The sequence below is a fragment of the Pediculus humanus genome, genomic scaffold (assembly GCF_000006295.1).
Source record: "Pediculus humanus corporis 1103172107377 genomic scaffold, whole genome shotgun sequence".
NCBI lineage: Eukaryota > Metazoa > Arthropoda > Insecta > Psocodea > Pediculidae > Pediculus > Pediculus humanus.
The window spans coordinates 77569-99750 of NW_002987005.1; the positions used below are offsets into that span (position 1 = coordinate 77569).

General features: G+C 27.4%; 3 protein-coding genes across 3 annotated transcripts; 2 read left to right on the plus strand and 1 right to left on the minus strand.

The window, feature by feature from the left end:
- Window positions 1–211: 211 nt before the first annotated feature.
- Phum_PHUM023660 (cytochrome P450, putative) lies at window positions 212–2085 on the plus strand (the record flags this gene model as incomplete). Its single annotated transcript, XM_002422874.1, has 8 exons — window positions 212–230; window positions 266–324; window positions 406–522; window positions 599–839; window positions 931–1049; window positions 1140–1332; window positions 1512–1581; window positions 1659–2085. The coding sequence occupies 8 exons, from the start codon at window positions 212–214 to the stop codon at window positions 2083–2085; spliced, it is 1245 nt and encodes a 414-aa protein (XP_002422919.1).
- A 788-nt stretch (window positions 2086–2873) lies between these two features.
- On the plus strand, window positions 2874–3735 carry Phum_PHUM023670 (ARL-6-interacting protein, putative; the record flags this gene model as incomplete). The annotated part of the gene is made up of 3 exons (XM_002422875.1): window positions 2874–2903; window positions 3145–3520; window positions 3683–3735. 3 exons carry the CDS (start codon window positions 2874–2876, stop codon window positions 3733–3735), a joined length of 459 nt encoding a protein of 152 aa, XP_002422920.1.
- Window positions 3736–6196: 2461 nt separating this feature from the next.
- On the minus strand, window positions 6197–6672 carry Phum_PHUM023680 (uncharacterized protein; the record flags this gene model as incomplete). The annotated part of the gene is made up of 2 exons (XM_002422876.1): window positions 6197–6586; window positions 6658–6672. The coding sequence occupies 2 exons, from the start codon at window positions 6670–6672 to the stop codon at window positions 6197–6199; spliced, it is 405 nt and encodes a 134-aa protein (XP_002422921.1).
- Window positions 6673–22182: the final 15510 nt, after the last annotated feature.

The window sequence follows — 22182 nt, forward strand, 5'->3', positions numbered from 1 at the left end:
GTTAGAGAGAGAGATAAAACAAAGACAACCCTAAAAATATTAAACGGAAGTAAAAAATTTATTTTAATATAATCAATGATAAGTAAAAAAAATTTTTTTTTCAACTTCCTTTTATCCTGTTCCCGAATGTTTACGAATTACGAATGGTATATAATAATAATAATAATTTTTTAGTTTTTAGGAAGCGAAGATATAATAAATAGTAAAAAATATGGTAAAATATATGGTACGTACGATGGAATAACGCCCAATTTATTAGTTACAGATCCGAAAATAATAAAAGAAATATTAGATACTAATTCGGATAATTTTAAAGATGTCAGGGTAAGTTTTACAACCACCCCCTTCTCGGATAACGATATTATTATTATTATTATTATTATTATTAATAAATTTGATTTCCAGGTCAATTCGGAAAATAGCATAATACTCAAAGATAGTTTATTATCACTTTGCGGTGGTGAAAAATCAGAAGTGCAAATTTTAACGAATTCCCTATTAAATCCTCAAAAACTTGGAAAGGTATTATTATCGATTTATAAATTAAATTTTTTGTAATTATTTGAAGCAGACGAAATATTTCCTCTAATTATTTTAGCTTTTTCCAAAACTCGTATCGTCCGTTGAAATCCTCATTCGTACGATATCTAAAAATCGACAGGAAAATAATTGTTTGGACGTGACGTCATCGATATCAGAATTTATTGACGATGCTGTTGCCAATTCAATTTTCGGTATAGAATTAGATGCTGATGTCGAATTCAAAGAAGAATTTGTTAATAATTCTAGAAAAATTTTTTCCGTGAGCGATCCGAATGCTCTCACATCACTACGATTCGGTAAATATGTTTTCTTTTTGTTACGGGGGGATTCCCCTGGTTTTTTCTTTTTGTAAACAAAAAATTAACGTTTTGTTTTGTTTTAATGAAGTCCTCTACGAGAATTATTTCAAAGAATTTTGGATTTGCCCGGAAAAAACTTTGCAATATTTTGTTAATTTAGCCATAACTGGTATAACGGATACAACAGCAAATTTAAATTCAATTTTGGTAAGGTTTCTTGTTTTTTTTTTTTAAAAAATAATTCAAGTTTCTGACATTTTGGATTTTAAATTGTGAGTTTTTTTGTTTTTGTTGCAGGAAGAAAAATCAAGTAGTTTAGTTCAATTGTTGGTCGAAGCAGCCGAAGAAGAAAAAAAATTAAAAATTAAAAAAAAAGATGATGAAGAGGATGATAGTGATGATGTGATACTCAAAGATAATGTTATCATATCAAAATGTATTGCTACCATGTTATCACTTTCAAATGCGACCAAAACGACCGTTATATTAGGTTTATATGCATTAGCTAAAAATGAAATACATCAGGAAGAAGTTTTTAAAGAAATACAAAAAAATAAAACTAAAGGAGTAAGAAATAATCATTTGATTTTTTTTTAAACAAAAAAATGAAAATTTATTTAAATTAATTATAATAATAATAATAATTTTTTTAGAAACTTACATATGAAGATATACAAAATTTAAATTATTTAGATAAAATTGTTAAAGAAGTATTGAGATTGTATCCATTTGAATTTAGGTAAATATAATTTTTAGAATGTAATGTGAATTATTACTCTATGGAATTTAAATTTATTTATTTTTATTTTTTGGCAGACTTGAAAAACTTTGCGTTAAAAAAACAGTTATAGGAAATGTAGAAGTGGATGAAAATGTTAAAGTTTCAATTCCATTATATGCATTACATAGATCAGAAGATATTTATCCAGAACCAGAAAAATTTGAACCTGAAAGATTTGCAGAAAATTCTAGTGAAAACCCAAGTCCATTTTCATATTTACCATTTGGACAAGCTGGAATCAACGGTTCAGATTTTAGCATTCAATTGGGAATATTAGCATCAAAATTAACACTTTTTAAATTGATTGAAAAATTTCAATTTTCAATTGAACAAAAAGATAAAAGTCTGAGTGGTTTATTTAAACAAGGATTGACTAGAATTCCTCGTCCAGAAAAAATTGAATTATTTGTTAAAAACAGAGGAGAAGAAGAAGAAGAAGAAGGAAATAATACAAATAATTGAAAAAAAAAATATTACTCAACCAATAACTTTTCCCATTATTATTATTATTATTAATAAAGCTTTTTTTATTTTTATTTTTTTAAATTTACCATAGAATTTTAGGACAATTAATAATTTTTTTTAAAAATGATTATAATAAATAAGACTGATGTTATTTGATGCACTCTTTTAATGCATTTTTAAATTCCACTTACAATGTAATTAATAAATTAATTTCAATAAAATTTTAAATTTAATCTAATTATTATTGAAAATTTCAGTTAAATAAGATATTTATAAGATAAAATTTATTAAACTTAAATTAAAAGCAACAAACAACAAAAAAAAATTGAAATCTTAACACTCACTTCATATTGTAAATATTCAAATTTAAACGGCTTTTAAACGTATAAAAATTTCATAGAGATAAAAAACATTTGGCGACGGCATCGGTTACCGTTAGTTTAAATTTGCTACGACAAATCATTTATTTAATTTCGAATTTTTTACTTTAAGTGTTTTGTTTATTAGATTTAAATGTTTATTTTGTTAATTTGTGTTATTAAGAAAAGAATTACTTCATTTAAAACAATAAAATTAAAAATTACGAGTAATTCAAATGTTAAAATTCATTTGGGACAGCAAAATAAATTTGCTGCGTGTAATTTAGCGGCGTTTTTTAGTACGCGGTAGTAAACAAATGAAAATTGATCGTTTGGCTAGTTTTAAAATTTTGGATTTTAAAACATTCTCGTAAAGCTTTCATTTACTTAAATTGTACTGATTTTTCATTAAAATAATACTCTATCATGGCGGAACATCTGTCAGTAACTGAATTAGTAAGTAATTTAATAAAAAAAATAATTGATAATATGATAATATTAAAAAAAAAAAAAAAAAAAAATGTTTGAAGTGTCTTGTTTCTTATCAAAAAAAAATTTTTTAAGTAATTTTATATAAATACTTACAATAATATAATATTTATAAATAATTATTCGAAACGTATGTTTATTACATGGTTGTTTATGAAATTCAAATGGAAAAAAACTTTATCTTTTTTTTTTTTTTTTTTTTTTAAAGGAAAAGGAAGCAAAAAAATTAAAAAGAGAATTAGAAGCTTGGAGGGATATTATTCTTCCGATAGATTCTATATTATCATGGGAAAAAAACTCCTACATAGGAATCATAGTTGCAACAACTTCTGTGGGCTTCTTTCTATTGTGGCTCATGAATCTTAGTATATTATCAATAATAGCTCGATTTGGGATTTTAATAACAATTGTAGATTATTTTGTTCCGACAATTGCTGAAAGTGCAAGGAGACCAGAAAGGTGGACATCGGCCAAAGAAAGAAAACTTGAATCGATATGTAGATCATTGGCATCATACAAATTATTTTTGATTAAATTAATTAAATCTTTTTACAAATTAAAAATGGAACATCCCAAATTTGTAAGTATTTTTTTCATTTTGCTCTGTGTAAAATTCAAATTTTTTAAACTCTCGATATTTAACCTTGAAAAAAAATTGTTACAATGATTTCCGATATTTTAAAATTCAAGAGGTAATTTTTTTTTGAAATCAATCTCTCTTAAAAGTTTTTATTTTATTTTTTTAGTATTACATAATTGTTATTTTAAGTCTGATGCTTCTCTCTTGGATTGGAAATAATGTGGATAATTTATTACTGACATATTTAGTCGGTGAGTTCGAGAAAAAAAAATCTCGATTTAAAAAAAAAAAAACTTTAATTATTCAACCTTTTAAAAAAAAAAAAAAACATTTTTATTTAATTTTTTTTAACTTACAGTTACTACAACACTTTTAATACCTGGATTCACACAAAGAGGACTTGTCAATAAATATTTTTCAAGTCTTACCAGATGCATAAATGCAAAAGTTGAAAATTCAAAATCAGATTAAAATGATCCCCCTGTTTTTGTTTTTTCATCCCCCAAAAAAAAAAAAAAAAAAAAAAAAAAAAAAAAAAAAAAAAAAGCATTATTATCAAGATTATTATTTTTTTTTTTTCAAGTTTTGATTTATTTATTTATTTTTTTTTTTTGTATTACGATTTATCTTTTACATTGATTGTTTTTTTTTTTTTTTTCCCGACGAGTATTAAGGGAGTTGGGGGGTTTTCATTGGATATAATTTTAAAAATTAAAGTCATGAGGGGTAATTAATTTATGTATTTATAAATCTTGTTTAACATGTTAAATGAATTTTTTTTTTAAAATTCTTATCATGCAAGATTATTTTTTAAACTTGTTTGTTTATTCTTTCTTAGATATTTGCTTGAAAAAATTTTTAAACATGATCGAATCGAAAACAAACAAAAATTTTCATAAAAGTTAACGAGTAAGTTAATTTTTTTTAAAAATTTGTTTCTTTTACAACATGTTTAATCTATTTTAAGTTATTTTACACATCACAAAAAAAAAAACAAATTTATTACTATAATAATTAGTTATATTACATTATTATTTATTTAATTAAATTTTATTGTACTAATTTATTTATTTATTTATTTTTTCACATAGTATTATTATTATTATATAAAACTTTGTATTCACGATTTTTTATTATCACGAGAAATGTTTTTAGCAAATGTAAATTAATTATGTTAGATTATGTGTTTAATAATAATATAATTTTTAAGTATTTTCAGGTACAACATATCATTTTATCTAATAATGACGTCATCATCATCGTCATCGTCATCAATATCATGAAATTCGTTACTTTCGCACGTGTCTTCCGTTGTATGAATCGAATTATCGGAAGTCGTGATGATATCGTTTCGTATCGTTTCGCCATAATCGTTGTAGTCGTTTAATATCGTATTAATTTCAACTTCGACTCGAACGATGTGTGATTGTTGTTGTTGTTTATCCGAAAATCCACAATCAGATTCAAAACTCGAATCGAAATTAGGTTTTTTTCCTCCATTATCATTAAAAATTAATTTTTGACTTTGTTCGTATGTTGAATGTTCTTTTTGAATTTCCGGTGAATGTTTTGCTGTTGTTAAATTATTTATATTTTCTTTAATTATTTCTACGTCATCGTTTATGTCTTTATTTTTATTATTATTATTCGAAATGAAAATTTTCTCATTGGAAAATGATTTTTTAAGTTCGGTAAGATTCGTAACATTCGTTTGTGATTTTTCTTTTGAAATGACGTCATCGACTCCGTTTTCATTTATTTTGGTACCGATAATGGCGGCGGTGGTGGTGGTAGTGGTGGTGGGAGGGTTCGACAAGTCAATTTCCTCTGAAATTTTATTTGTCGTCCCACTTAGAGAATCATTTTTAAAATAACGTGAAAAAAAATCATCGTAATCATCATCATCATCATCATCATCTTCATCACCGCCACGATTAATAACATCGTTTTTAATATTTTCATTTGTTATTAAAAATTCTTTATTTTCACTTTTTTTAATAACAAATGTATTTTCTTTATTATTATTATTATTACTATTATTATTATTATTATTATTTATTTGAAATTTATGTTTTTTATATTTGAGAAAAATATTTTTCCATTTTTTTTTTATTATTTCGTTTGACGTATTATTATTATTATTATTATTATTATTAATTAATCTTACATTTTCATCAACAAATAAATCTCTAACGTTTAAATCTTTTTCTTTTGGTTTTGGTTGTTGTTTTGGTTGTTGTTGTTGTTGTTGTTCATTATCATCATTTTCTTTTATGTTTTTCTCATTGGTTTCATTTTTTTTTTCATTAAAATATTTAATGTGGTTATTAAATTTCGACGATGGTGCCGAATGTATTTTCCTACGATATTTATCATTATTATTTGAAAAACTTTTCCTTTTTAGTAAATTATCATCTATGAGGGCTTTTACCGATAACGATATAGAATTTTCCGACATTTTCATTTTATTTTTTTGACGTTGTGACGATGGGAATTTTTTCGACGAATTTTCCATACGATAACAACAACAATCACAAACGATTGATTTGTTTCCGGTTTTTAAATAATATATTTCTTCATTTAAATCCATTATTTCTTGACTGGAATAAAATAATAATAATAATAATGATTATTATTTATTTATTTAAAAAAAAAAAAAAAATGTTTTTGTGATCAATTCTTACTTTTTTCTTATCAACAATTCGTTTAAATAATTAACGTGTGATTTTAGCGTTTGCACGTTTGTTTGTAACTCGTCGATTTGTTTGTTTAACGGTTCGTTTGTCGAAATGTTTTTTTTTCCAGAATCATCACACTCATCGTTATTTTCCCTTTTTAAATATTCTTGATGATGCGATTTAATCATCAATAAATTTTTCAATTTGTTCATTTCCGTTTTATTCATTTCCGGTTTTTTAGAATAAAGTTTTGACGTTTTGATTTCTGATATTAATTTTTTAATTTGTAAATCTTTTGTTAATATCATTTGTACGAGAGAATTATTTTGATCTTTTAAACTCATTAAAAGTGCAGCACCTTTTGTCGATAATATTTTCGTTACGTCTAAATTCTTAAACAAACAAACAATATTATTATTATTATCGTTTCGTTTGTGATGGTATGATGGTATAGGTATATTACCTTTCTAGGATCCATGAGTTGTTCTATTTGTCGATCTTTTCTTTTGGCTTCATCTTCGTATTTACGAAATTTAATTAAATTTTGTTCGTTTGTTTTTTTCAAATAAATTATTTGTTTTTTTAAATTAAATATTTCGTCACGTAATGCTATTTCATCGTGTGTAAATTCATCATCGTTTGTTGTGGTTGTTGTTGTTTTACTACGTCCTCCTCTTTTATCTTTTTTTAATAAACAAACAAAATCGTTAAATAATTTTTTTTTTTTTTTTATATTATAAATTATTTAAAATAATTTACTTACCTTTACGATTGTATTTTATATTGTTTGATTTAACAGCCATTTTTTTTTTTTTTTTTTTTTTATAGAAAAACCGAACAAACAAACAAACAAAAAAAAATTTTCACATTTAAAACATCGTCGATTAAATAATACGCGTAAACCTTTTGATTTGGTTTTTCGGATTTGTTGACTAGCAACCGGATTTTATATTTTAAAAACAAACAAACAAACGTTCGATCGATTGTATTGATTATAATGTTTCAAGTTAAAATTTATATTATTTTGTTTAATTGTAAAATTTTCAAAAAAAAAAAAAAATTAACAACAACAACAATTCGTTTGTTTGTATAAAAAAGTAAAAAAAAAAAAACAATAATTTTTTTGTGTTGTTTGTTTGTTTTATTTTATTTTTACTAAAGTTTTATTTAAAAAAAAAAAACTTTTTAATTAATCATTTTTTTTTTTTAACCTATTTAATTAAAATTAAAACAATTTTTTGTTTGTTGCAACAACAACAAATCGATTGTTTTATAACTTTTAAATTTACTTTTAATTTTGATATTTATTTTAGTTGATACGATTATTAAAAATTTTAATTTAATTTTTTTTTTTTTCGTTTGTTGTTGTTGTTGTTTTATAATAATTACAAAACGAATTAAAATTTATAAAAAATTTAATTATTATCGATATTCTAACACACAAAACAAACAAACAAACGAACAAACAAATTAAAAATTAATTTAATTAAAATTGTTTTTTGAAAAAAAAAAAAAAAAAAAAAATTTATTTATAACTAATTTAATTGTAAACTATCTTCTCTTGTCTATCTATCTATCTATCTATCTATTCATCTATCTATTAATCTATCATCAATTATCTCTTATAATTATTTGCTTAATAAAAATGTTATTTTATACAGGGAATTTAAAATGTTTACGGTGCTGGAAAACCACTCATTCATTCATTCATTCATTCATTAAATTTTTTTTCTTTTTCTTTTTTCGTTTTAATATTATCATTATCACTAATATATTATTAAAAGAATAATAATAATAATTTCGAGAGCAAAACTCAATCCCAGAAGAAGGTAAAGGGCAAATGGGAACAGAAAAAGTTGTATGGACGATATTTTAAGAGGGTAAACGCTTCAGGTATTAATAAGAAGAACAGGCATAGTTGGCTAACGGAAGCGGAAGCCATCAGGTTCAAGCCTTGGAAACTTACAACTACGAAAAGGCAATCCTCAAAGTCCGCCAAGATGACAAGTGCCGAATTTGCCAATCGGAAACAATCTATCATTTAATTTCCAGTTGTCCGATATGGGCAAAGCATGAGTACCTATAAAGAGGCACAACAAAATCTATAAATATCTTCGCTGGAATACCTGTCGAGAATATGGAATGGATGGATTACCCAAGGACTAGTACAACCACATTCCAACCCCGGTTACAACAGTAGGTCCATGCACGGTTCTGCACGATCAACAAATCACTGACAGAACTGTGCCAGCCAACAAACCGGATATCCTGTGGCATAATGTAAAAAAATGGTGTAAGTTAATTGAGGTATCCGTGCCGGCGGGAAAAAACAGAAGGCAGCTCCAAAGGAGCGGACAAAAGGCTGAAATAACAGGCAGGATGTGGGGAGTAAAGTAACAGAAACTATTCCGATCATCGTGGAAGCAGCACTGGAAGCCATGCCACATTCATGAAAGGTATATTATACCTTAAGAAATGAGGTAGAGATCTGGAATAAATGTTTAAAAATTCCGACAAAATCTTTCCATGTGTAAAAGTGTAAATAATAATAATAATATCAGTAAATATTTCCATAGGAATATCTGCCGCGAATATGACATGTATAGACTAGCCGAGGAATGGAACGACAACAGGTTCACACACGATTCTCTACGATCAAAAACCGGATATCATATCGAAGCATAATACCGACGGCCAATGAAACGGGAAAAAGCGGGATCTTTAACGGGAATATGAGGGAATGAATATGTCATCATCACGGAAGCACTCAAACGTAAATTGAAGAAGGGGAGCAAAAAAAAAAATCATCGCGAGAGGAAATCGCATTATGAAAAACGGATTTTATCAAACACAAACCTTTGTAAGTTGTTCTAATTCCGACAAACACGCACACGCACATACACATCCCGTTATTTAAAATTTTAATAATAATAATGATTTTTTATCTATAACACCTTTTAAATAACAAAAAAAAAAAAAAAATTTAATTTAAAAAAATAGTTTTTAATAAAAAAAGAAGGTTAAAACCTTCTTTTTTATTATCCCAAAATCTTTAAATTAACTTGGATTTATGTATTTTTAATTATTCATTCGCGACAAAAATAAATTCTCAGATTTTATTTTTTCTATTCGGTTGAATTGTAAAAATGGCAATTCCCATTAATCCAAAAAAAAAAAAAGTTTTATTTCATTCTCTTAATTTAAAATATCTAAAAAAGAAAGAGAGAAAGAGAGAGAGAGAGAGAAACTAAATCAATTCGATTTATATATATAAGAGAAAAAAAGATGAAAATTAAAAATACTGTAAATTTTTTTTTTTTTTTTTTTTAGGGATGATAAAAGGAGCAAAAGGAAGAGTAGAAGAGGAAAATCAACGTCAGAAGGAGGAGTAGGAGAGGAGAAGAACCGACAGAAGAAGCAGTAAAATCAACAAAAGAGAAGGAGAAGTAGGGGAGGAGAAACAAGAGCAGAAGGAAGCGAAAAAAAAACAAAGGGTGAGTTAGTCCGTTCAATAATCACCACCATCATCATCATTATTTTTTTTTTTTTAAATTTTATCTTAATTGAAATTCTTTTTAATGATGAAATCCTACCCCCCACCCCCACCCCCACTCCCCACAATTATCTTAATAAATTCAATGCACCGCCTTTTAAATTTTTTTTTTTTAAATACCACCTAAAAGAAAACGAAAAAAAAAAAAATTTTTAACTTTAACTAATTTATTATTATTATTATTAACATTTAATTACAATAATAGATTTAATCCAATAAATTGTAATTCATTATCATTATCATTATTATTATTATTATTCGGGATATTTTCCAAAAAAAAAAAAAAAAAGAAAAAAAATGAATTTTTTTTTTAGAATCGCCGCCATTTTTTAAGACAACAAAACGTGTTGTTGTTGTTGTTTTTTTTTTTTTTTTAAATAAAATCAATTATTATTATCATTATTATTATTATGTTTTTCTATTTCCACGAAAGTCAAAAAACATTATTAATCTTTATTTTTACAACATTATTTTGTTTATAAAAAACAAAAAACAAGCTGTTTTTACAACTGCGTGTGTGTGTGAGAAAAGAAAAGAAAATTTATTTTTTTTTAATCTGAAAAATTTTTATTTTAAAACTTTATAACAGGAAACGGGGAGGAAAAGAAACTGGAACTGGAGCTGGAGAAGAAGAAGGAGGAGGAGGAGAGGAGGAAAAGGAGGTGGAGATGAAGGAGAAGGTTGAGGAGAGCAACAAATGTCACATTGAATAAAGTCTCACTTCATGCATTTTTCAACTACTTTTTGGTTCGTATGAGAAAATTTCTCTTTTTTTTGCTCTTGTTTGTTGTTTGTTGTTGTTCTACTTTTTCTTTATGATTCTTCTACCACTACTACTACCACTCTACTCTCGACTTTATTTTACGACTCGTTTTTTTTCTATAAATTTCTTATCGTTTGAGTCTGAAAACAAAAAAAAAAAATTTTAATAAAATACTTTTCGAGTTTTTCCTCATTTTTTAGTTACATAAAATTATTGTTGTCGTTGTTGTCGTGGTTGTCGTGGTTGTTGTTGTTGTTCGAAAAGTCGTTTGTTACACACTTTCCAAAACCTTTTTTCGTGTCGATCGTTTATTTAAACACAAAACCTCGAGATGAAAGAAAACTCGTGTTTATCATAACTGTTTAAAACTACTCAATTTCCTTTTCCGGTTTTTTTAACCATTTCCGGTTTTGACCTTGATTGAGTTAACTCATTCAATTTACTTACTGCGAAACATTATTCTTTCTAAAAAAAAAGTTTTTTTTTTTTTTTACATCGATAAGAAAGATAAAAAAAAAAAAAAATTTAACGTAAATTAAACCCTCTCCGTTCCCGCCGCACCCGCCATCACACTTCCGTTTCCGCTTTAAAAAAAAAAAAAAAAATTATTTTCGTTGAAATTTTGAAAAATTTATGATCTTTTTTGTGTGACATTTTTATTTAAAAAAAAAAAAAAATTATTTCAACATTTTAATTTTGCTATATATATATATAAAAAAAAAGATTTGTAAAAGTCTAATAATGTAAGTTAAATGACTTTCAATTTTTTTTTTTTTTTTAGTTTTTTCCCGCCATTTTTCATTTTTTAATGACAAAAATAATAATAATAATAATTTAAAAAAAAAAAAAAACTTTTATCCGATGGAAAACAAAAAGAAAGGAAAAAAACCCGAATAAAAAAAAAAAAAAGTTTTGATTCCCTTTCCTACACAACTATTATTATTATTATTATTATTATTATTATTATTTAAGCTTTAAACTTTTTATTAAAAAAAAAAAAAAATACTTTTCTACCGGAAATAAGATTTTAAACGTAACGAAAATACTTTCTCCGGTATTTATAACCAATATATATGCAAGAAAAGTTTTTTTTTGTTTTTTTTTTTTTTAAACGCATTGTTTTTCCAGTTTCTCTCTCTCTCTCTATCTATCTCTTTCTAACTTTTTCTTTTCATTCTTTCTTTTCCAGAGAATTTTCCTTTTTTTTCTGTTAATAACAAGAAAACAACGGGGGGGAAAAAAAAATTTTTCCGTTTGTTTTTGTTATAAAAAAAAAAACAATCAAATAATAAATAATATTTTTATATGTATTTAGGACCGGAAGTTGTGACGTATTTTAGTGGTTCCCCACTACTACTTGAAGGTCGTTTTGGAATTGGGTCTAAACATTCGTACTAGGCATCAAAATGGGTACCTTGATTATTTCTTTCTGATCGTCTGAACAAACATCGAACGAGTAACAACAATACATCTTCTGATTAATGGAAACCTTAAACTTCTCGGAAAAGGTTAGTGCTTATTAACGTATTATTTCCGGTTTGCGAAAGGTTTAATAATCATAATTCCACACACAAAAAAAAATGATAATGATAACAAAAAGTTAAAAAACGTCATCATCATTGTAATGACATCATCTCACGCGTGACGTAACTATAAAAAATTTAAATATAAATTGACCGAGTATTTTTCCCTCCTTCCTTTCTTCCTTCCTCCCCACTTTTTACGACTAAAAAAAAACAAAAGGGGAGAGAGGAAAATTTATTTTCTAATAATAATAAATTCCCGTAGGATAGTAGTTTTGAATAACAAAAAAAAGGGGGTGGGGGAGGAGAAAGAAAATTTTTCTGTTACGTTTACTCAAGAACAATAAGGGTAGAAAAAAAAAGAGAGACAAATTTAATATGGGAAAAGGTTAACGACCGATAAATTAAAATACCTATTCAACTAACTTTTTCAAGAGATTTTATATATAAAATGATACCGAGGGGGGGAGGGGGAGGGGGAGGAAGGTTAAAATGTAATTAAATCGGGTTTTTATAACACGGTAACCCATATTAAAAAAACGGTTAACGGACGAACGAGTTATAATAATAAACTTATTGTTATCTATTTTCATTCGGTTAATTAATAGTTAATTATTTTTAATCGGAAAATTTTACTTTAACTGGAAAACTTACCTGTTTCCCCTTAAGCGAAATTTAAATAATAATAATAATGATAATAATAACTTCCACGTAATTTATTATATTTAATCAATCACGTGTCACGTGTCACGTGTGTGTCATCAAATCGTTCATAACCTTTCGCATACCGGGCATGGGGGAAACGCAAAAGGGAAAAAAAATTTTTAAAATTCGTTTTGACGTCACCCGTTACGTCATCATTATCATCATTATCATCATTATTATTATTAACGATTTAAAAAGGAAAAAAAATAAATTAAATAGAAAATGTGAAACAAAACCGTGACGAGAAAGAAAGAAAACATTAAATACCGATAAAAATTATTTTATTATTATTTTCGTTTTATTTTTAAAGTGATGATAATAATGATAATAGTGATGATAATGATGATGATGATGATGATGGTGATAACGATGATATAAATTTAGTGTCATTAACCGTAAAATAAAAAAAAAATTTTTTAATTGTTAAATACGACGACGTGAAATGAAAAATGAGAGAGGAAAAAATTCACTCAAGTTTCGACTTGATTACACGCGCGTTTCATTTAACTATTATTATTATTATTATTGTTGTTGTTTCGTCGACTTCCGGAAAATGACAAACGAAAAAAATTATTGTTATTATTATTATTATTATTATTCGGACAACGGTAAATTTAAGCGTCGTCGACGTGTGTGACTGTTTTTTTTTTTGTTTCACTCTCCTCTTCTTTTTCGCACGTACGACGTTGCATTTATTTATTCATTTCCGGTTTGTTTAATTAATAATTTTTTTTTTTTTGTTCGGCGCTTTTCCGTTTTCTTTTTTATCCTCTCTTTTCTTGTTCTACCTCTTCCTCCTCTTCTTCTTCTTCTTCCTTTTATTCTTATTCTTCTTCTTCTTCCTCTTATTTTTCCTCTTATTCTTCTTTTTCTTCTTCCTCTTATTCTTCTTCTTGTTCTTCCTCTTATTCTTCTTCTTGTTCTTCCTCTTATTCTTCATCTTCATCTTCTTCTTCTTCGTCCTCTTCTTCTTCTTCATCTTCTTCTTTTCAACATATTTGGTCTTTGCAAATTGGCAAAGAAGTGAAAAAAAAATTTTTAGTTTTTTTTGCTTTGCAATAGTCGAAACGAATATTTTTTTTCCGTGATGATAATAATAATAATAATAATAATAATAATAATAATAATAATAATAATAATAATGCTTTTCCGGTAACATAAATAAAATTATCGTGATTATTATTATTATTATTATTATTATTATTATTATTATTATTATTATTATTATTACTATTTTAAAGTAAGTAAATAAATAGTTTTAACGAAAGAATGAAGGAAAGAAAGAAAGAAGGTCAATAATAGTAAATGATAATTTATTATTATTATTATTATTATTAATTAATCATTTTAGATATTTGTTGAAAAGTTATGTTTATTATCAATATTATTATTATTATTATTATTATTAAAAAAATTACCCGGGGTGATGTTATAATAATTAATAAAATTTATTTATTTATTTATTTTTTTCTAATAGATTTAAAAATGATAATGATAGATAGGAAAAGTGTTGAGGTCGAATTTTTTAATTAATTAATTAATTTATTTATAAATAAATCAAAATAAGAAAAAATATTAATAATAATAATAATAATAATAATAAAACGGACGAATAAAAAAAAAAATGATGTTAATGGTGGCAATGGCGGTAGCGGTGGTAGCGGTGGTGGTGGTGGTGGGGGTACTGACGCAGGGACAAAATATTTTGGCGTCGGTCTGGAAACTCTGAAAAAACGAAATCAGTCGTCATTTGGATTTTAAAAAGGTTACATACGTCGTGGTTGGGATTTTTCCGTAACGTTCTTTTTTTTTTCTTCACAATTTCATTTTAATTGTTTGTTCGTTTGTTCATTCGTTTGTTCGTTTGTTTGTTCGTTTTGTCTTACGTAAGAGTAAAAAAAAAAAAAAAAGTTTTTTGGAATTTTTTTTTTTTTTTTTTTTTTTTTTTCGGTTTTGTGAAAATGTAAAATTTTTCCGTCGGTCATGATCGGTTGTTTCGTGAAAATTTTTATCAATTTTAATAATGATAATGTTGGAAATTTTTTTTTAAATCGCTCGAATTAACTTTATTATTATTATTATTATTATCATTGTCAAGGTAATTATTTAATTAATTGATTTTTATTATTATTATTTTGTTTCCCCGTCCCTTCTTCCCCCTCTTCCTTCCTTTCCATAAAGTAAAAAAAAAAAAAAATGCGTAAATTTTGTCTCATTACCGGTTTTTAAATGTTTTTTTTATCATTATAATTATTATTATCATCATTATCATCATCATCATTATCATCATCAATAAGAGAAGTTACTTTGTCGAGTCCTCGGTACGGTTTGCAAAAAAAAAAAAAAAGAAATAATGATGATAGTAATAATAATAATAATAATAATAAATATAATTTGTATTCGTGGTAAGCGATTGAAGTGTATCAAATAAAAATTTATGATAATGATAATAATAATAATAATAATAATGAGGACGTTCGGGAACGGAAAAAAGACGTTCAGAAAACGTTTACGTCGTAAATTATTAAATATGACACATTAAATTCCTTTCGAGAAAAAAAAAAGAAAAAAAACCGTTCACACACAAAAGGAATTTTTTTTTTAATTTCCCTCCCTCTTTCCCTCCCTTCCTCCTTCCCTCTCCCTCTTTCCCTCCCTTCCTCCTTTCCTCTTCCTCTTTCCCTCCCCTGCCCCCTCCCCGAAAAAAAATAAAAAAAATGTTCGAAAATGTAAAAAAAAAAAGAAAACGGGGATGAATAAAAAAAAAAAATTATATATATTTTTACAAAACGGGAATAATCAATTTGTTAAATGTTTCGTTTTTACAACTTCCGGTTTGTAATTTCCGGATACGTCGTCGTGGAATCGTTTCGTTTCGTTTTCTCGTATCGGAATCTTTCTTCAGGAATTTTTGTTAGGGTATCAAACACACGCAGGCACTCACTAGGCACGCACACCCGCACGCACGCAGGTACGCACACACGCGCGGGGGGAGGGGAAAAAATTTTCTTTTCGAAACCGGAAAATCGATAAAATAAAATATTCAAAAGGTGATGATAGTTTTTCACGCACACACACACACACTCTCTCTTTCTCTCTCTTTCACGCGTATTAAAAATAACCAATTAATATTTCCAAAAAGGAAAAATTTCAATAGAGTGAAAACGCGAAAAAAAGAAAAAAGAAAAAAAAAAGGAAAATTTTCAAAGGAAAAATTTTTCCTTTGTTAAATTATAAAATAATATTATTATAATTTAATAATTTACCAAATTACCACCACCGCCACTGCCACCACCACCACCACCACCGTCACCGCCGCCATCATCGTCATCACCACCGCGCGATCACTTTGCAAAACTTTTTAAAAATTGAAAACGTGGGGGGAGAGGGAGAGGGGGGAAAAGAAAAAAGAAATTATGTTGCGAAAACGTATTGAAATTTTTTTTTTCCATTTTTTTTCTTTTATTTTCTTTTTCAGAATTTTTTTTGTTTCCCCAATTCCCTCAAACTCCCACCCCTGCTTCTCTCGCCTCCCCTCATTGCGAAAAAACAATATTGAGGAGCGGTTTATAACTCGTGACGTCACTTCAAATTTAAATTTCTTTTTTTTTTTTTTTGTCAATTAGGTTTCCCCAAAAATTTGTTTTTCATCATCATCATTATCATACGTACCAACACACAGACACCAGATAATTACGGAAAGGGCACGGGGGGGGAGAGAGGGAGAGAGAGAGAAGGAAAAGGGGCTGATTCGATAGGGGGTAGGGGCGAGGGGGCGGGAGGGAGAAGGAATGAAACAGTTGAACTCTTTAAAATTTTAATTAAAACTATTTTATTAAGTTAGTAGATAATTTAGTTTATCTTAGCATTTAAAAGAAAAAAAAAAAATTTAAAGATTTACTACTATTTCCACGACCGAACGAATTTCGTCGGAGAAAGGATTTTGCAAAATTATGACGTCACCGAGTTTTTTTTTCTTTCCGAATCGTTTGTGTACCGATAAATAATAATAATATAATTAAAATCATATATATTTTATACAAAATTTATACGTTAATAATTAACAATAAAATATTTTGGATAATGTTCGTGTAACTAGCGGCGGTGATGGCGATGGCGGGGTGGTGGTGGTGACGTAGTCGGTGACGTCAGCGATTATTTATAACCAAGACTATAAATTTTATTCCTAAAACCCTTATTATTAAACAGTCGGAGTATTTTTTTTTTATCCCTTTAAAACTTGCAAAAAAAAAAAAAAAACGAAAAAGTTGTCGTCGAGTTTGTTGTTTGTTTGTGTTTGTATTTTTTTATTTTTTTTATTATTAAAGTTAAAGTTAAACAAAAACAAATAATCGATAATAACGTTAAATCCTTCTTAAATTTCGAATTGATGTTTCGACGACATTTTTTTTTTTTTTTTTTTGTTACAAAGTAAACCGGATGTAATCGATCAAAATCGTTGCGTTTAACTTTAATTCGAAATGAAATGAAAAAAAAAAAAAAAGAAAAAATTGTTGTTTTTATTCGTACAAACGTGTTTTTTTTTTATTGTCTCGTTTGTTACTCTCGTTTGTTCTCGTTTGTATACCCGAACGGGGATGGGAAAATTCGAAAAAAAAAATAAAGCGTCGACGACGACGAATTTCGCGTTTTGAAAAATAAAAAAATTTTAAGTCTGGAACAAATTGGAATTCTCTGGTATTTGTATAAATATTTAAGTTAAAAGAGTTGAAAGTGGGGGGGCGTGAGGGGGGGGGTGAATGGGGGGAGGAAATCGTAATTAAAATTTAAAACGTTTTTTTTTTCTCGAATGACGAAAACCTTGTTTGGAATCCCTGTTGATAGCGTAGCGTGCTATAAAATAAATGATGAAAATCTTTACGTTTCCGTTTCCAACCCCCCCCCCGGCATCCCCCTGGCATCCCCCGTAAGTTTTTTTACGCGACGGGGTAGGAATGGAACAGGGAAGTATCAAGAATTCCAGACTTTCTTGTCTCTTAACGAAAATGCAAATTTATAAAATTATTACCGTCACGCAAATATATTTTTTTTTTTTATCTACACACTCACTCACGTTAAGTGAAATAATAATAATAATAATAATAATAATGATAAATTTTCTTTTAGTATTTTACTTACGGATATTTGAAAAGTTTTACGAAACGAAAAAAAAATAAAAAGAATTTTTTTTTTACAAATGGCGACGTGAAGAAAAAAAAAAAGGAAAAAAAAAAAATTTCTCACGGGATTCAAAGTGTGGAAAAACTAGAAAGAAGAAAGAGAGTAACGAATTTCAAACAATTTAATCGTTTGTATCATTTATCGAAAATCCCCAACTGGAAACTTTTATCTCTCTTTCTCTCTCCCCCTCTTACTCTTTCAATCTCCTTTTCTCTCTCTCTCTTTGACACACAAACACACACACAAAAACAAACACGTGGAATAATTAGTTTTCTTTCCTTTCTTTTCTTTTCTTTTTTTTCCTTTTTTTTTCGTTTGCATCTTGTTTGATTTATAAAATAATAGTAATAATAATGATAAATTATGTTAAACGCGACGCCATTTTTTTTATAAAAAAAAACCTCCCTTAATGAAAATAAATGGAACGTATGGAAAAAAAAAAAAAGTAAAATAAAAATTTCTTACCCGTAATATTTTATATATAAATATATTTCGGTAATCGAAAAGTAATAAAAAAAGTTTTCGTTTACCCTCGCGCCCCCGGCTCCCGCCCCCCGGGCCCCTCGTTTTTCACGAAATAAATCAAGTAATGATTATAATGATGATGATGATGTTAATTAATATTAAATTAAAAAAGTAATTATCGGTTTGTATTTTACTTATATAATCTCATCGTTATCATCGATTATTTATCATCATCATTATTATCATCGTCATCATCATCATCATCATCATCGTCATTGTCATCATTATCATCATCGTCAGAGGATTGATCTAAAGGAAAAGAAAAGAAAAAAAAAAGGAAAATTGAGGGAAACCTTTCGGATGATTTTTAAAAATAATTTATCTTCGTAACAACAAGTGACCTTTTAAACTCACTGGAGACTTTTACCTTTCGATTTGTTATACGCAATTAACACGCACGCACACGCACACGCACACACGCACGGAAAAAAGAAAAAAAACGCGTGCAAATTGTTTAAAATCTTATTCCTCACATCATTTCCGCCATATTTATTTTATTATTCTAACGAATTGTTATAATTATAATTATTATTACCGTTATTGTTAAAAGTTTATACGAAAATCCTATTTTCATTTACTTTTAAATTTGTTTAATTGCCGTGACAAAGAAATGATGATAATAATAATAATAATAATAATAATAATAATAATTGTCGTGTGCGGCGTGACGTCATTTTATAATTGTTTTGCTCCTGGTTTCCCTTTTGGTCAGGCATAAATTTAAATAGTAACAACCAATTTTGTTTTTGACATGATCGTTAATTACACTTTTGTACACACGCACGCACGCACACGCACGCACGCACGCACACACACAAAGAGAGAGAGAGAGAGAGAGAGAGATAGCGTATCAATTAATTGCTTACGATGGAGTCAATTCGACTTTTTTCCTTTTTTTTTTTATTTTTTAAATGAAATCCGAAATGTAAGAGAAAATAAAATTTAAAAAAAATTTTTCTTTTTATTTTTTAATGCTAATTTAATAAAATTTCTTCCGATGAGAGAGGGGAGGGGTGGAAAGGGGAGGGGGAGGAGCATTAATTTTATATAAGTTAAAAAGAAAAGAAAAAGAAGAAGAAGAAGAAGCAGAAGAGTTTTTTAAAAAAAAAAAATTTCTTCTGCTGTTTTTTTAATAACATGGTAATTTTTTTTATTGATTTTCCATCTGGTTCTCATCTAATTTAAAAAGATCCAAAGTTTAATTTCATTTCATTTTTCCCACCCCCCTCCCCACTCCTTTCTTTATTATTATTATTATTATTTTTATAATTTAAAATGGGTTTTGCTACTACATGAACGTGAATGAACGCGTGGGAAAATTTTTTTATTATAATAATCATAGTCATCGTCTTCGTCGTTATTATTATTATTATTATTATTATTATCATCATCATCATCATCATCATCATCACTTCCGCTATTTTTTATTTTTCGCGATGGAAAATTTTTCCTTTTTTTCTTTTTTCTTTTTTTTCTCTCTTTTCATCGCAATATAAATTGATGAGATGACACGTTTTGGTTTTAAACCATAGATCGGAAAATTCATTTGACCCATCAACTATGACCCAACCGATATTAAATTGCAGGCATGGACGACGTCATAAAACACAAAACGGAATTAAAATTTTTATACGTAGAAAAAAAAAAGAAAAAAAAAAAGTGGGCGGAAAACGATATTTAAGAGAAAGATGGATAGATAGAGAGAGAGATAGAGATAGAGATGGGGGTAAGAGGATGGGAATGGGGAGAGGGGGAAAGGTAATTTTACATAAATATTTTTTTCTGGCATTGTTAAAAGATTCATCGGTTATGAATAACAATGGCAATAACTGTCGCGCCGTGACACTTAAATTGTGTTTTCCATTATTATTATTATTATTTATTTTTCTTTTTGTTCACTCACTATATCGTTTTGCAATTTAATTTTTTTTTTTTTTTTTGGGGGGGGAGTGGGAGGGAGTACGAAGAGATCCTCGCGGTAAAAAAAATGGCGGCGGAAAAGGTTTTTTTTTTTTTTTTTTTGTTATAAATATTCAAGGGCTTTGATTTTTTTTTTTTTTGTTGTTTAACTTTCCCGGAAGCACTTTAATAATAAGCAATTTTTTAGTTTTTTTAGTTTTTAAAAAAAACTTTTTTAAATATTGTTTTTCTTTCGAAAAATGAGGGGGGGAAAAAAAACCTTTTGATGTAACTACGTTCCCTACTCTCCCCCTCCTTCTTCCCCCCTTTCCCCTTCCTCCCGCTCCTCCTGTTCTTCCCGTTTTTTTTTGACGGGGAAAAGAGTAAAAAAAAAGAAAAGTTTTCGCCGTTCGTTTTATTTAATATTTGACCGACTTGTACAAATCCGTTGGTTTCCCTTCCCTTCCCTTCCCTTTCTTTCCCCTTCCCCCTCTCTCATTAATTCGTTAAAACAAACCGGAAACAACCGGAAATGGAAATAATTGAAACGTAAAAACGAAACAAACAAACGTTCGACGTAAAAATTTCCAAACTTTATTTTAAATAAACAAATAATAATAATAATTTAAGGTTGGCAACACTTTGGCGGCGTAAATTATTATCATTATTATTATTATTATCATTATCATTATTATTTTTCGGAACAAAAAAAAAAGGAGAGAAAAAAGGAAATGAAAATTTACGAAAAAGGAAATAAACCGAAAAATGTTTTTTTTTTTTTTTTTATTATTAAGACGACAAGACAAAAACAAAAGGTGAAACCGGTTTAAAATGATTATGGCGGATGAATGTAAAAAGAAAAAAAGAGAGAGAGAGAGAGATGGGAAAAGGAAAAGTAAAAAAAAAATAAGATGATAATACTGTGAAGAATAAGATGAAGATGAAGAAAAAGGTAAAAGTTAAAATAGAAATGAAAAGTTTTTTTTTTGAAAAAGGATGAGCCCGGAAGGTTTGTCCCATCATTTACCAAAAAAGGGAAAGTAAGAAAATTCTCTTCCCCCCTCCCCGCAAAAAGAAAAAAAAACATTTTTCATTATATTTCATTTTAGTTAAACCTAGAAGAAGAAGAAGGAAAAAAAAAAACTCCCCGAGTAAAATATCATTTCAACCGTAAAAGAAACGCCATTTTGTTTTTTTTTTTTTTTCGGTGGTGGTTGTTGTTGTTGTTGTTGATGGTATAAAAAGGTACGAAAAAATCCTTTAGGGTAACGAACGCACTGGCGCACACACGCACTCACTCACCCACGTACGTTTTATTAACGAAGAATTTCTTGACTTTTTCTCTCTCTCTCTCTCTCTCTTTCTCTCTTTCTCTCTCTTTCTATCTTTCTTCCAGGAAAAAAAAAAAAAAACTGCAATCTTGAATTAGAAGAAAGTCAAGAAAAAGAGAAAGAGAGAGAAAATAAATAAGGAGAAAAGAGTATAAACCTTTATATTCTGAAAATTACTTTTCTCTCTCTTTTTCTCTTTCTCTTTTTCAGGGAAGGAAAAACTTTTTTCCGGAAAACCTTTTTTTTTTCTTTTTTTTTTACCCTTTAATAAAAACTTTGCTTTTTAAAAAGCTAAAAAAAACCTTTATTTTAACCCCCCCCCATCCCCCTCCTCTCCCCTTTCTCCCTCTTTCGGATTTATTCCCATTTTTATTTAATTCTTACTTACATATGTACGTAGGTTATCACAATAATAATAATAATAATAACAAATCATTTTCTTTCTTCCTGATTTCTCATTTTGCCTGTCGAAAAAGGAAATCGTCATTATCATTATCATTATTATCAT